The sequence below is a fragment of the Sebastes fasciatus genome, chromosome 5 (assembly GCF_043250625.1).
Source record: "Sebastes fasciatus isolate fSebFas1 chromosome 5, fSebFas1.pri, whole genome shotgun sequence".
NCBI classification, from domain to species: domain Eukaryota; kingdom Metazoa; phylum Chordata; class Actinopteri; order Perciformes; family Sebastidae; genus Sebastes; species Sebastes fasciatus.
In genome coordinates, this window is record NC_133799.1 from 11295397 (window position 1) to 11310972 (window position 15576).

General features: G+C 38.6%; 1 protein-coding gene across 1 annotated transcript; it reads right to left on the bottom strand.

Annotated features, from left to right (window-relative positions):
• Positions 1–1816: 1816 nt before the first annotated feature.
• On the bottom strand, positions 1817–12604 carry LOC141767589 (fibronectin type III domain-containing protein 7-like). The gene is made up of 11 exons (XM_074635058.1): positions 12347–12604; positions 10532–10792; positions 8578–8841; positions 7252–7506; positions 6877–7134; positions 5988–6242; positions 4881–5135; positions 4104–4364; positions 3236–3265; positions 3051–3088; positions 1817–2620 (listed from the first exon to the last, which is right to left on the bottom strand). The coding sequence occupies exons 1-10, from the start codon at positions 12597–12599 to the stop codon at positions 3057–3059; spliced, it is 2124 nt and encodes a 707-aa protein (XP_074491159.1). The 5' UTR covers positions 12600–12604; the 3' UTR covers positions 1817–2620; positions 3051–3056.
• Between the last annotated feature and the right edge of the window lie 2972 nt (positions 12605–15576).

Here is a 15576-nt window from a genome sequence, read left to right on the forward strand (position 1 = left end):
TAGGGCCACATTGAGGGAAAAAAACATCTGAGATTTACAGAATAAAGTCATAATATCACAAGAAAAAAGTAGTAGCATTACGAGAATAAAGTCATAACTTTACAAGAAAAAAAGAAAATAACACGTAAAATTACTACTTTATAATATTATGACTTTATTCTCATAATATTACAAATATTTTTTCTCGTAAACCTTTGACTTTATTATAATATTACGACTTTATTCTCCTATGACTTTTTTTCTCGTAAACTTCTGACTTTATTCTCATAATATTACGACTTTGTCTCGTAAACCTTTGACTTTATTATAATATGACTTTATTTTGCCACTGGAGAGGAGCTAAAGAGGGCTGTGTGTGGCTCCGGAGCCGCAGGTTGCAGACCACTGATCTATATGAACAGCTATAACTGCAGGCTACTTATAGGCTAGTCTTATAATTATATAGCCTATTTAGGCTATATAGGCTACTAATTGTCACCATGAGATGAGTGCAATCCCACAAATTTGATTTGTTTTATTGGTAGTATAAATCTGTGGAGGTCACATAACTTTCTGCAGTTGAAAAAGGGCAAATATGTTGAGATGGTAAATGTGGCCTGAAGAAAACAACAAAAAGAAACAGCCCTTAGACACTTCTGATGAGGCACAAATCTCACCATTGTGTGACTTATTGTCTACACTAATGTAACTTGGTAGCTAATGTAACGATTCAGGGAGTTTTTTAAGACATTTCAAATAAGTTATTTGCTAATTATTATCTATTTATCAGCAGACATGGAAATAAAGCATATCAATTAACTTTGTATTCTTTCCTGGAAAAGTATTAAATAAATTACCAGCTATTTATTACTGCTTATTGGGAAAAGGTGGAATATAATTATTAAATAATGTTCATAATAGATATAAATAATAATGGTAAATATTTGCCTTATTTATTATACAGGTACAGTGAGGGGACATTTTCTGACGACAGCTGTCAGAAACGGTGACCTTATGTGTTGCTGGCGGTCACAGATATAGGCGGCCATAGATTTCGGTGTAACGCATTAACTTTTCCCATGAAATCAGATATCTTAAGTGTTTAAACACCAAGTCTAGAGTACAGTAGTTTATGTCATCAAGATTACTATCTTTATCACGTTTTTATTTTAGATTCTTTACCTCATTTTATTGATTTATAATCCTATTTGTTAAGTCAAGTCAAGTCAATTTTATTTGTATAGCCCAAAATCACAAATCACAAAATTGCCTCAGGGGGCTTTACAATCTGTACAGGATACGACACCCTCTGTCTTTTACATTGCGACCCTCTCTTTGCTCATTGTTCATGATTTAAAGTTGATGGTGGACAGCAGAACATCTATCCATCTCTTCAGACCCAGGGATTGTTTATATATATATATATATATATATATATATACACTGTATTATATTTTGTAAGTGTATACTGTATAGTGTCTGAGCATATAGCCGACAGACAAGTTATGAAAGGCTAAAATCACACATGCTTGAAACAAAAGGTCTTCAACCTGGCCTCTTTCTTTATAGCGGGAGAAAGATGTGGTAAGAGTGGATGAACTATTGCTTATCATAAATTAAGTATTCCTTTTATAATTGTCGTAATGTATAATTTTCATGCAAAAAAAAAAATACCCAGGTGAGAATTTCAACAGCACAAAACAGACAATAGACAAGATTTTGGTGAATTAGTGTACTGAATTATGACTAAATTATACCTTTTATCTTGTAAAGCACACATCTATGTCTAAAACAAACCACAAGACGCAGACATGATGAAGGAATTCTTTATTAACTGACATATGCATCAGGTTTTCACAACCACAGTGACACATATCACAAACAGTTAAATACATCCTGAGGACGAGCAGCAGCACACAGCAGAGATTATACGCTGCAAGGTGACACATGATGTCAGCGTCTGACACTTGTCATCAGGAGGCTTCCTACTTGGGGCTGCAGCTACAATTCTTTCTTTTAATATGGTAGATTCTCCAATTATTAATTTGTAAAATTAATGGGCAAAATTGTTTAAAATGCCTGTTGGGGCACTGTTACTGTTTTGCTAATTTTGTTTGCCAATTAGATAATTCATTTGGAGGTTTTTAACACAATAGCTCCGGGATAAAAAAATACTCAATTACCCAAATAACAACTTTCTCCGTACACCATATACATTGAGTTCTGGTTGTTTGTGGAACAAATGTTTTATCATGAGACATTTTTTTTAATTTACCAAATCCACACTATGATTTTGTGTCATGATACATATTTTGAACAGCACATACAAAATGCACTCTTGTTGTTCGCTTGTTTTTGTCATATTTAAGTGCTTGATCATGAGTGTTGAGGGCACAGTGATGGTTTTTGGCCGTGATTCATTCGTTCTTCATACATGAACGTCATTCAAAGGCATTTAAAGGTTTACAACACTTGTTTCTCATTATTCATCATGCCATCACCTATGTATCATGGCCAACAGACAAGCATTTTTATTTGTGGTTAACACTTCTATTTATCTATGAGCATGGTTTTATTCCAGTGGGGCAGGAGTGAAGCAGGAGGAAGAGGAGGAGGAAGAAGATGGAGGTGTTTGTTGCATCTGTGGAGAAGAGATTCAGTCACATTCAGTTTGCAGGAATTCAATAGTTATTGTAGGAGATTTACTGAAAGTTGACATTTTCTAACAGCAAAGCCACAAGTCAGTGTTTGATGCAATCAGTTTAATCATTATACCTGAACATACAATATGTAATGACTATAATTATCATGTCTTAAGAAATGAATGCATATTGGAGTTTTTAGTGTGTCTTTTCACATGTTATGTCTTAATATCTGTTTTTTCATAAATGGTATATCTGTATATTGTCAAGTATGAATAATAAATAAAACCATGACTTCAAGGAGGGAAGTGGAGTCTCACTGGCTTCACAAAACTGTATACTTTCTGTGTTCAGTCAACCACATTTGCTGCTATATCCGGCTTCCACAGATGTAATACATTACTGTATAATTATTGTATATTTACTTACCGTATGCTAGTCCACACTTCTCTTCCCTCTGTAAACCACTGCAGAAGAACAGTTTGAAGTGACATTAGAAAAATCATACATTTAAAATGTTTTGCTCTTCTCTAGTACTCTAAATTGTTTGGCTGGTGTCAGTGATTTTTACTTCAAACAGCGTTCTGAATATTAATGCCAATTAACTTACTCACCTGTACCAACGTTGCTGCCTGAACAAGTCACTGAGGGAGCAGAGACAAACAACAAAAAGGGTCAAATTCACATAAAATGCTGCGATCCATATTATTCATAGTGTTTCAGCTGCATTGCCTTTTTTCATCCTGTAGCTGCTGATCATCTAAAATGTTTGTCTTTACTGCTGTTGTGTTATGTTCCAATATCAAATAAAGCTTATACAATTCCTTTATAGCAGTATATAAAATGACTGAAACTACCAACTGTGTGTAATGGTACCTTCAAATGAAACTCGTGAACTCGTGTTTACAACATGGGAAGTCGTGTACACGATATGCGTGGCGTTCAAGTGGTTAAGTCGTGAGAACACCGCTGCTAAGCAAAGGCAATATTAACGTTACTGTCGGCATCTAGAAGCCACAGAGGCGAACACTTTGACAAGCTGGCAAGTGGGTAACATAAGGCAGTAAATATAAAGGCATAATGACAGAGGAGAAAGATGAGTTCTTTGGGAATATCAACATTTTCCTCAGACCTATTATAAAATGACCAAGATAAACAATATACAACTCAAATTACAATATATTAACTTATTATGCACCGAAAAGTGAACTTCCATGGCCTCCGCCATTTCTCACAACGTCTACAAACACGTGATAACTCGTGAACTCTGAGTTTTCAAAAACGTTCCACTTACGAGGTCGTGAATACCACAAGAGGGGGGCGTTCATATGGACCCAACTCGTAAACACGGTAAACACGACCCCATTTGAAGGCACCATTAATACTATACATTTGCATCACAAACCATCATCAGTTGACACTTTAAAACAGTATAATCAAATCTTTTCCATCACCAGACTGGGAGATCCCACACTGTCCTACCTGAGTACAGCCTCTGGGGGCAGAATAGGACTTTGCCGATCTCTGGTGTGAGCGGAGCCACCACTACATTATAGACGTCCCCACACTGGACGTTGGCCACGTCACAGCTGCTCTCCCCGGGAACGGCAGTGCAGGTGTAGTTGTTGCTGCTGCCCACCATTTCTGTGACGTAGCTGTGGTCGCTCCCAGCGCTGCGCCAGTACACCCGCAGAGAGTTACCGGCCATCCTGTAGAGCCTGACGCCTGACGGACAGCAGGCACCTGCGAGAGAGAGAGAGACAGTGATGAAGTCATGTGTCTGATGTGGATGTATCATCTAAAAGTTCACCGGATGTTGGTGGATATTTAATGTGTGATAGTTAATTAAAAAAACAGAGAGGCCATTTCAAAGAGAGCTGGAAAAAGAAACAGTAACATGATTGTCTGTGTATTCTCAGCCAATTAGACTGTTAATAGGCGTTATTGGTCGCTATAAGCACCATAGATGTGGGTCAATAGGTGGCTACTACACCAACTAGTAGGTTTTATCATCTATTCACATGGTAGATCAACGAAAGAAGGTATAAAAGAACACAACAGCGATGTCTAGCGACTGTAGTAGTTACGCCAGGAGCAGATGTAGAAGTCAGGATGTTACAGTCTCACTTATATGGGAAGCTCTTAAGTCTCTAACATCTACATGATTGCTTCCATATTGTAAGAAGCTTACTGGATAGTTGCATGAATAAATATTACATAACTGTTTTAATATTAATGGTAGAGAACTTCATCACTCACTGGACGAAAAGCCCCGATAGGTGCAGTTGGAGCTGCGCCCGCTGTGGCTGAACGCCTCCATGGTGACGGTGTAGTTGGTCCCACAGGTGATGCATCCCATGAGGCAGTGGGAGTCCTGGGTGTGGCAGCGGGCGTGACCACGCGTTGACGTCAGAGACGTGATGAACGAATACGCTCCTTTGGCGTGAGACCATGAGACATTGGTCATTGCCTGTGTCACCTGATCCACTGTTAGATTCATCGGGCAACAGGGTTCTGGAAAGGAAGAGGATATCTGTGGATGTTAGGGGTGGAACACAAAGCCACTATCTGCATCTGTTTATGTCACAAAAATATCAGTCTTTGTATTATACAGGGCGTGGACATAGCCTCTACTGGGAAACTGGCTGATCTGCCTCCTTTTCTGCATTATATTGATTTAATTTATACTCCTCATATATATATCTTAGCTGCCAAAATAATATAGTATTTTAACCATGCACCTGCATTAATATATAATAATATAAAATATATAATATATATAGTTCATTTGGAGCTTGATTCATACTTAAAAGTGAGGATATCCGGGTCTCTGTTGCTTCTTTTTCATATCTTTGTCCCCCAACTTTATGGAAGTGCAATACTAAATCACTGCAGCACCCTTTTAATTAATTTACATTAATTATTTGCAATTTACGAATTAATTGAAATGCCAAAAATACATTATAGCCTGTACAGTGAAATCATCATTCTTGAAATCAGTCTTTACGTACTTTTGATACTTATGATACATACTTTTACTTTTTGCTTGTAACAGAGTATTTTACATTTTTGTATTGCTACTTTTACCTAAGTAAGATTTTGAATGGAAGACTTTTACTTTTACCTAACTAAAAGATCTGAATACTTCTTCTACCACTGCCTATTGGAGATTTTGGACCAACAGCACTCTCAGTAGAGTTACACAAACTTATATAATCTATGCCAAGGATCATTGAAGCAGTTCTGGAGGCTCGGGGAGGCCCAGCACATCACTAACATGCTTTTATGTTGGTTTTTCCTTTAACCTGATACCTGGGTGTATGTTTTTTATTGAATGAATCAATCCAAACCTTCGACCACACTCACCTGTTTCCAGAGAGTCAGAGAAGCTGGGTAAACTCGAGCCGATGGGGCTGGCTGCTCTGACGCTGACGTCATAAGTGGAGCCACAGGGAAGGTCAGTGATGTCACAGCTGTTTCCGCTGGTGGTGCAGGAGTGTATGCCGTCATCGCCTGACGCGCTCACAGTGTACGTAGCATGCCTGTTGTTGGCTGTCCAGCTGACGCCGAGGCAGGAGGAGTTTTTCGGATTCAGCATCAGATTCATCGGCCTGCAGGGAGCTGACAGGGACGAAGGAAAGAAGGAATAAAATGTTGACTGAGTATGTTCAGACCTTTGAGGGTCTTACCTCATAGGGGAAAATAATGACTAGTTGGTAACCTTCAGGTCAATTTTGACCATAGACAGTTATTAAAAACTAGTAATTTCTGGTAATTTAAGGAGGAAATACACTCGTTACAAATACCATCGTTTAAATAAACTATAGGCCTATAAAAAGGGCTTTTTTCCCCCCTCATACATGAAATGTGATGTGACAGGTTTTTGCCTCATGCAGGTAGAAAGTATTTTATGAATTGTTCAGTCAGTGTTTTAACTAACCCTTTAAATAAACAAAATATTTTAGCTACTAATCAAGATGAAACATAAAGCAAAAGGTTTTTGTGCTTTTGTATAAAACTACTAACTTATTTGAATATGCTATAAATAAATAAATAAATAAATAAAGTCATACCACAAAAAGTATTTGTATTGTACTCAACAAAGTTCATGTGGAGTTTCAGTCTAATAGGATACAGATTTTACTGTTGTTTCATGTGAAATCTAGGAAATCTAAGAGATTTTTAAGTGAAAAATGTATCTGGATATTTTCTGGATAGATATATAAACATATATGTGTGAACAGAAGTTTTCGACCTGTGTTTTTGGCGTGAGCTTTGCATGCACGGTTGCATCCGCTGATGTCATTGCAGGGCGTCACCACCACGCTGTAGGAACTGTCGCAGCTGAGGTCAGAAAGGGCGCACACCGGCGCCGTGTCGTTACACAGGATGACCTCTGAACTGTCTGCAGCGCGAGTCTCGTACAGCTCTGCCCCCCGCGAGGCCGTCCACATGATCTCCAGAGTGTCGGTGCTCACCGTAGAGACGGACACATTCTCTGGACAACAGGGCACTGAAAGACACAAGTGATACAGAGATACACATGTAATAATCATAACCAGGAAGAGGAAGAAAATGTGTCTCATAGTGACTCAAAATGTTAAAACATGTCCCCTCAGCAGCTACTTACAGGTGGTGTAGTTGAGAACCTGTCCGTCAGGACTGCTGCCAGCCTGGTTGAACGCGAACACAGACATCAGGTACATGTAGCCACACATGCAGTGGTAGGTGCAGTTGCTGCTAGTGGTGTTGCAGATCTCCTCGGTGCCGTCACTTCTCTTGATGAAGGCGCTGTAGCTGTCAGCGTGAGGCACTGTGTCCCATGTCAGAGTGCAGTTTCCTTCTGTCGACTCCACGAGATCCAGAGACTCTGGTGGACAGGGGACTGACAGCATAGGACAGACAGCAGAGAGTTTAGTCACACTCACATCGCTACCTCTGATGTGGTCGTGTAGAGTGTGTTTTCTCCAGTAATATAGTTTAATATAGATTATTATAATAATAGTTTAAATTAGATTATTAAGTGTGATAATAACTCTTGTAGCTTATTGTAGTGTATGTTTAAAGTATCTGTATTATTTCATTGTAGTTATTGTTAGTTTTAATCTATTAAATTGGTGAGAAAAGGAAGATGAGAAGATGAAAAAAACATTCCATTGGTACCAACTATGTCATGCTAGCATGGGGAAGGAGGCTAAATTTTGCTTGGCCATTTTCAAAGGGGTCCGTTGACCTCTGACCTCAAGATATGTGAATGAAAATGGGTTCTATGGGTACACCACGAGTTTCCCCTTTACAGACAAGCCCACTTTATGATAATCACATGCAGTTTGGGGCAAAAACCATGCAGTCTCGTGCATACAGTATAAATGTCACCTATTTTGAAAACGGTGTGTTTGAATATTTCTGCATACTGGGGTCCCGGTGCAGACTTATTACCTTACAGTTATAACACAACCTAAATATCTAGAATTGATCTTAACCAAAACAGTTCACAGACTGGTCAAAACATGAATCCATAGTGCTACTGGTGGTCAAAAGCTCCACAGGGTACCTGTAACTCTTGTGGTGTGGATTAACAGTGGCATAGTTAGTTATCTAGTCATGGTACATGTCGTTTTATTACAGTAGGAAAATATTGTGATATAATTAAATATCTTGTAATTCTTAGAGAAATTATACAGATGAGAATGTTTCTGACTAATGAAATAACAGACAAATCAAAGATCATCATCATATTGATGCATAAATACAGTAAATTATCATTAAATTTGATACTACTTCCATAAATAAGGCCTGCTCATTGCCCATAATGGCCTACTACAACCAGACAGTTACCTTGGTAGAAACAACTTTATTTCATCCCACTGTATATCTGTGTAGTATTGAAGTCAAATCATCAATCAGTATCAATATTAGCCAATATAAGTGTGTAGATCTGATCTCTACTACTCACTGGTGATGAACACCACAGCGTTGGATGGGTAGCTGGGCCCGGCCTCGTTCAGAGCGATGACCATGATATTGTGAACCTCTCCACAGCCCACGGGCGACAGGGTGCAGGAGTAGGATGTGGAGTTACAGGTGAGGTTCTGGTCACTCATCACATGGTACTCGATGGATCCATAAACCTGTTGATCCAGTTTCCAGGACACAGAGAGTCCGGCCACACCGTTCACACTCACCATGGAGACATTGGCTAAATATGGTGTTGGAGGTCCTGTTAACACACAACAAGAGAACATAAAGACACGCCCAATGATGCATCAAGCAGAAGTACACATACAAACAAACACATGAGCAGATACAGACTTACATGTTTGCTACCACTGTGAAGCTAGACACAGTATTGCAGTGATAGTTACTTTCATTTTGATGTTTGTTACTTCATTTTTAGAACTTTTTCTCCACCGCATTTCTGAGGAAAATACTGTGGTCTTAACTCCACTGTATTTATCAGATGGCTGTAGTTACAAGTTACTTTTTCAGATTAAGATTTTATAGACAAGGAGTTGATAAAATATGATATATTTCTTCCCAACAGAGACCCTCTATAGCAGCACTGAAATCATGTTTACATGTAAAACAGCAATGATATAATTCTTTGAATGGGCCCATTATCTAAATTTTGTTTTAATCCTGTGGAGCATTTTATTACTAATATTTGTTTACTTTAATGTTAAGCCCCTGTGTTTCAAAACTAATGTAAGGCAACGTACTGTTATGTTCAGAGGAATGATAATATGGTCTGGTTTGCCATCAGACATTACACATTTAACAAGTAAAACAGTTTATAAAAAGAGTTTAAAGAAATACCCGATGGCACAGAACGCCGGCCCTTCCCCAAATATGACACATTTTACTACATAATATCTGACTATATGATCATTAATGAGGAATATTCTTGGTTTATTTATATTTCAGTAACTGTATACGCTGTTATTAATGGTGCTGCTGTTGTTTTTCAGCTGTTGGGATAATTGTTTTGTTGTTATTGTTGCAGATTTTTTTTTTTTTTGTAGTTTCCTTGTCTCTCTTTTGGTTTCTTTTGTTCAGTTCTTGACTTGTTATTGTCATCAGCAGTTTTTATTGTTGTCGATTTATTGTTTCTTGTAGTTTGTTTGTTTCTCTTTTGCTTTGAATTTAATTACATATTTGTTTTTACATTGTGATGTAGTGTTTTTGTACAGACCCCAGGAAGTGTAGTTTCTTCCTTGGTAGTAACTAATGGGGATTCCGGGTACAAATAAATAACATAAATAAATATGAGTATAATGTATCTATATATATCACTATAGCATAGCATAAGTCGTAGAAAAATTAGAGAGTCCCGGCAAAAACTGGAGCCATTTATGTGTTGCTATCAGCCAATTCATGCTCAATGTCCGGATTTGTATGTTTTCCTACCACCACTAGGGTTCGCCAAAGTTTTTCAATTCAATTTTCAGCTTCTGATGATGAAATGGGGAAAATAAATGAATGCTCCTTTGCAAATATATGATTTCACTTTCAATTGGTGGATTTGATGCTTCATAATATTCACTGAGTTCAAAGTTTAGGTATCTTTCTATTTATGACAGCTAGGCTTGGGACTGTGTGGAGGTTAAATGTTTCTGAGAAGGTGTTTCTGCTGTTCTCTAGGACAGGGAACGATTTGTACAGGTACAGCTAGAACCAAACAAGTCACTTGACACACCTAACGCTATATGTTACAAAAATAGGAGTTCTCTGATACGTGGCTGTGATAGTTTGTGTAAAATTGTAGGCTTAATTATTTGTTTTTTTTATCTCTTCATGTGTAATATTTCTCACATATTATTATAAAGGCACATGGATAGGAGCCAGCATGTGATCTGATGTACACAGCAGTGTATAAAAACACACAGAGAAGTGTGTCGGGTGCTCCTTACTTGTTGTCTGGTTGACGTACAGACTGCCCTCTCCCTTTCGGCCCTCGAGGTCCCAGGCGAAACCCTTGATAGTGTAGAGGGAGCCAGCATCGAGGCCAGTGATGGTCAGATTGGTGTTGGAGGTGTTGTGCTTCATGCTGGTGTTTGAGCCGTACTTGTACAGCGACACGGTGTACTGGACAGCGTAAGCAACAGGGGGCCAGGATACAATGATGCTGTCGTTGCTGGGAGAGGAGGTGGAGAGCTGAGGAGGAGGCAGAACTGTGGAGGAGAAGAGACACGTTTTACATGTATGAGATGATTTAGGGGAACGAGACTGTACTTTAATACTTAAAGATGTTTTTATTTTAACTTTGATTGTTGCTTATTTAGTTGTTAATAATTAATGATATATTATAGAGAAACACTTAAGTTTCACTAAGTTTTCAAGTCTTAGTTAATTATGTTTCAAGTAAGTCATGTCACAGCTGTTAAGTCCAAGTCAAGTCTCAAGATCTGACCCAAGTCTCAAAGAGTTATTTCAGTAGTCACAGATACCACCAGTAATGTCACAATTTGACCTACAGCCATAGTTGCCACAAAACTATGAGTCCCCCAACAGTTCATTAGGCACCATGTATGCAGTGGTGTAGTGGAGGGCATACGCAGGTATACGGGGTATACCCACCTATTTTCCTGGATGTTTACAGTATAACCACTAGGGGTGTAAATCACAAGTTTCATCACAATTCAATATTATATCGATTCGATTGGACGATACAATATTTTCTGATATCACAAAGTCTGCCACGATACAATTTTGATTTGATTCAATTCAGGGGCCTTGGATCAATATGAGACAATATCATATGCCTACTTAACACAAGTTACATTTATATAAACTGACGAAAAGCAACTAAAATATGATTTGACAATTTTATTACTGAGCTCTTCCAGACATTTAAATGAAAAACAATCTATTCTTTTTAATAAAAACTATAAGTATGAATTTCAAAATAAAGGCGCATCTTAAAGACAATGATATGTATCGATATTGTCACTTTGCATCGATGATATTGGATCGTTGATTATTGAATCGACATATCAGTCCACATCGACGCATCGATACATCCCTAATCCAAATCCAAATTTCATCTAGGGCATCAAAAGGGCTAGAGCCAGCCCCGCATCAACGACCACTACACCACTTACTGACCTCACACGTGTGAACTTGTTACCATTTTTGTCAAGTTTTTTGTTTCCAACATGTGACTGAAAAGCCTGTTTTCAGATTTGAACATGTAAGGACTAAACATGAATAAATTGATGTACAGTATATTATAGTTAATTTGAATCTAACATATTAAGTAGCCTGTGAAACAAAATGAAATCAGAGATGAATAATGGCAAACGGTGAACAAAAAATGGTGAAACTGCTTGAAGCATGTTCTGTTGACTCATGTGGATCAGATTCTTCCCCCAGGATGGAGATGACAACCATGTTGAGGTCAACCCATTGTATTTGACATAGAGGGGTCAGGTGCAGTTACCACCGATACAGGAGGGGCCCTGAGGAACGCTGATCCATTTATTGGGTAAGACAATATATGGATTTGCACAAACACTAAAGTAGCTATGGGACAATGAGGCAGATCAAGTTACTTCTGCAGGGCACATTGTTTCTCAATGAATGTGTGACTCATTTCTACACATTAACCAGTCCTTAGGTGTGATTTTTTTACACTGAATATATCTATATGAGTTTTTTTCCCAGCTGTGGAAGTGGAAACGTGTGAATCTGACACACAAATAAAGATAACAAACAAACAACAGTACCTGTCTTTGCAGTCAGAGAAGAAGACGGTTGGCTCCGGCCTCCACTGTTGGCAGCGATGATGCTGAGTGTGTACTCAGTGTACGGTGTGAGGGACTGAATCTCAGCGGGGGAGGAGGACACCGTGTCTTCTCTGAAGAAGCCATTGGAGGTCTGGATTCGTATGATGTATTTAGTCGCCCCGGTCGTCAAGCTGAAATCCGCCATCAAGGTCGTGCTGTCCTTCGGCTTCACCGTCTGGATGGGATCCGTCATCTCAGGGGCTGGAATAGTCACAGTTCAGATCATAGATTTTGGTAGTGAGATGCGATGGATGGCCTCCACCTTCTCAATAGCTGGCTGTGGATTTGGGCTGTCCCAAATACTGTTTTTTGGGCTTCGAAGCTTCAGCCTTTTTTTCATGGGCTATTTGGGGATATAGGCATATACCTTATTATTATAAACCTATATTTTATTTTTACTTCTAATTTAAAAAAAACAAAGCATTCGAATACTGATTTAGAGCTTGATTACCCTGGCCAGGGTCGAAGCTTCGAGCATTCGGGTCAGCCCTACTGTGGGATCTACCCTTTTACTTACAAATTTAAGGGATTAAAGAAGGGGAAACAACATTTTATTTAGTCTCATCTCCCTGGGTATGTTTGAGAAAACCACACACTGAATCTAAAAATTAAAAAAAAAATGCTCTTAATTTTTTTTCCATCACAATTAAGAAGGAATAACAGTGACTCTTTTGTGGTCCTCTGCTCGGTGCATATTGTCAACTGCTCATCATCAAAATAACACTTAGGTGTTTAAATTTACATTGTAATAATAGTTATTATACTGGATTATCTTTTTCAGACTGTTTTCTATGATGACAAGTACTCAGTGTGCCTGACTATGGCAGCATAAAACTGTACAGCAGTCAAACACATGCAACACCAGAAAATGTAATAAAAAAACAGCTTGTTTTTTAAATGGAAAATTTAACAACAATGAAACACTAAATATTACAGGTATGGACACAAGTGTACCTCACCTGTGGATGACTCAACGTTTGCAGAGCTCAGTGATACTTGGAGATCATTGAGAGCTTCAACTGTGAATATATAAATGACGTTTGGGGATAGATAGCTGACAGAGCCCAGTACTGTGTTTGGACCAAACGTGGTGAAGCCAATGGGGCTGCTTGGTGAGCTTTTGGGGGCAACGGTGATCTTGTATGAGCTGGCTTCAGAGAACCTGGTCCATCTGAGAATCGCAGTCTTCGATGATACTGAGAACACAGATACTTGGATATCTGATGAGAGAGATGAGAGAAGTGGAGATCATTATAGCATTTGTTTAGCACCCTGAGACATGGATTCTTTTACACATAAATGTAATATATAATCAAAGTGGATTTATAGTAAAAGAGAACATACTGTACCTTGGGCTGCAGCCTGCAAATTTAGATGAGAAAATATTATTAACAATAGTTTTATGCAGTTATATCAAATTCAAGTTACTACTAACTAGTTTAGGTTACATTGCATTCTGCTCCTCTCTTTTCACAACAACATGTTTGTGCCTGAATTTGAAATAAGCTCTCTATTATAACAAATCCATTACTGTACCTGTGAGCATATGCTCAGCAAGACAGAAATCACCAGCAGCTTCATAGCGCCCATTCTTCACGTCTGTCTCTTAAAACACTCCTCTCACTGTTTCCTCACACTTTACAGCTTCTGTTAGATTTTTTTTTTTACAAATCTGGTGTCTGTGCTGGTTGAAATACCTGCACCTGGTCCCTCCCACTGGAGGCAAATGTCCAATCATAGCGAAGCAGAGAGATGCACCTTGGGGCAGGTGCAGGTTGGGTAGCATGAGGAAGAAGGAAACACCTTTGTAGCTGCATGATATTCTATATTCAAGGAAGTAGTCAAGATACCACAAAATGTGCATTGATAGGGGTCTGATAAAGGAATTGGATTCCCCCAGCTTGAGGCCTCAAATCACTCCCTTTTACATTGAGGTACTTTTTTCTCAATGTCTAAATAGATGAAATATTTGGAATAAAGATATTTAATGTTATGAGGATGTGTGTCAAAATGGAGATACTAAGTCACTAAATATGTTATGAGACACTAAGTCAAATTCAAAACCTCACAATTGTGAAGTATAAAATATTTCATAATTTGGATTTAGTAAATCAGAAGTTGACTTATTATCTCAATATTATGACTAAGACGACTCCGAATTTTGATTTAAGTCAAAATCCTGAATTATGATTATGACATAGTATCTCATACTATTTTTTTTTACTTTTGATGTCATATTTATGACTTACTATGTCAGAATTTTAATTGTCATCTCCTAATTTTGATTTAGAAAGTAAATATTTGGATTGTGTATCTCCTAAGTTTGACTAACTAACTAAGAATATATTAATATTCAATATCTTTTTTTTATCAGATTTCTCTTTCACTTGCAACTTTCACTTTTCTCTGGCTCCCATCTAAATTTTAAACACAAGTGCCAGAACAAGAGTAGAGTAGACAACATTAGTTACTAGTTGCTTTGCAGATTTCAATTAGCCTACAAAATATAAATTAATTAATAAATTATGACAAATTATTATAGATTAAGATACCCAGCAGTGTATAAAGTAATAAAAATCAACTCTTAACCAGCTGACGGAGCCCCGTCACTTCACAAGACACGGGAAACCTCTGTTGGTCTGGAGGAGCTGCACTATTTATTTCTGCACAAACGTCGACTGTACATTCACTAGATATTCTCAGAGCTAAACTAACTCTTCTGCAGTTTGTAGTGTGCGCGCATTTCAGGTGAGGTGGAGTGAGCTGAGTGAAGGCAGGTAGGCAGGCAGAGGGGCAGAGACTCCGGCCCTGGAGACCAAAGCTACGTCTCCACCGCGTTCTCCGACCGCGTTTTCCGACCGCGGCCAATACTGTTTAACAGACGGGCTTCACTAGATATTACTTTGCGGTTTTGGTGCTTCCGTGTAGTTTGTGTTGGAGTCTGAGTCTGAACAGCGTAGCCACACGCAAGCGTGCATGGGACACCGACCCGGTAGAGTTATACCTGTAAAAAAGTTACAAACAGTCCCTTTAAAGCGGGTCGGCACACATGCGCGTTCGCATATGCGCGCTCGCGTGTGGCCGGAGCCTCGTCTCCGCTGCCTGCTCTCCTTCACTCAGACGGCGGGCGCGTCATCGCTGTCTCGCTCCACCTCTAGACGTGAACGCGC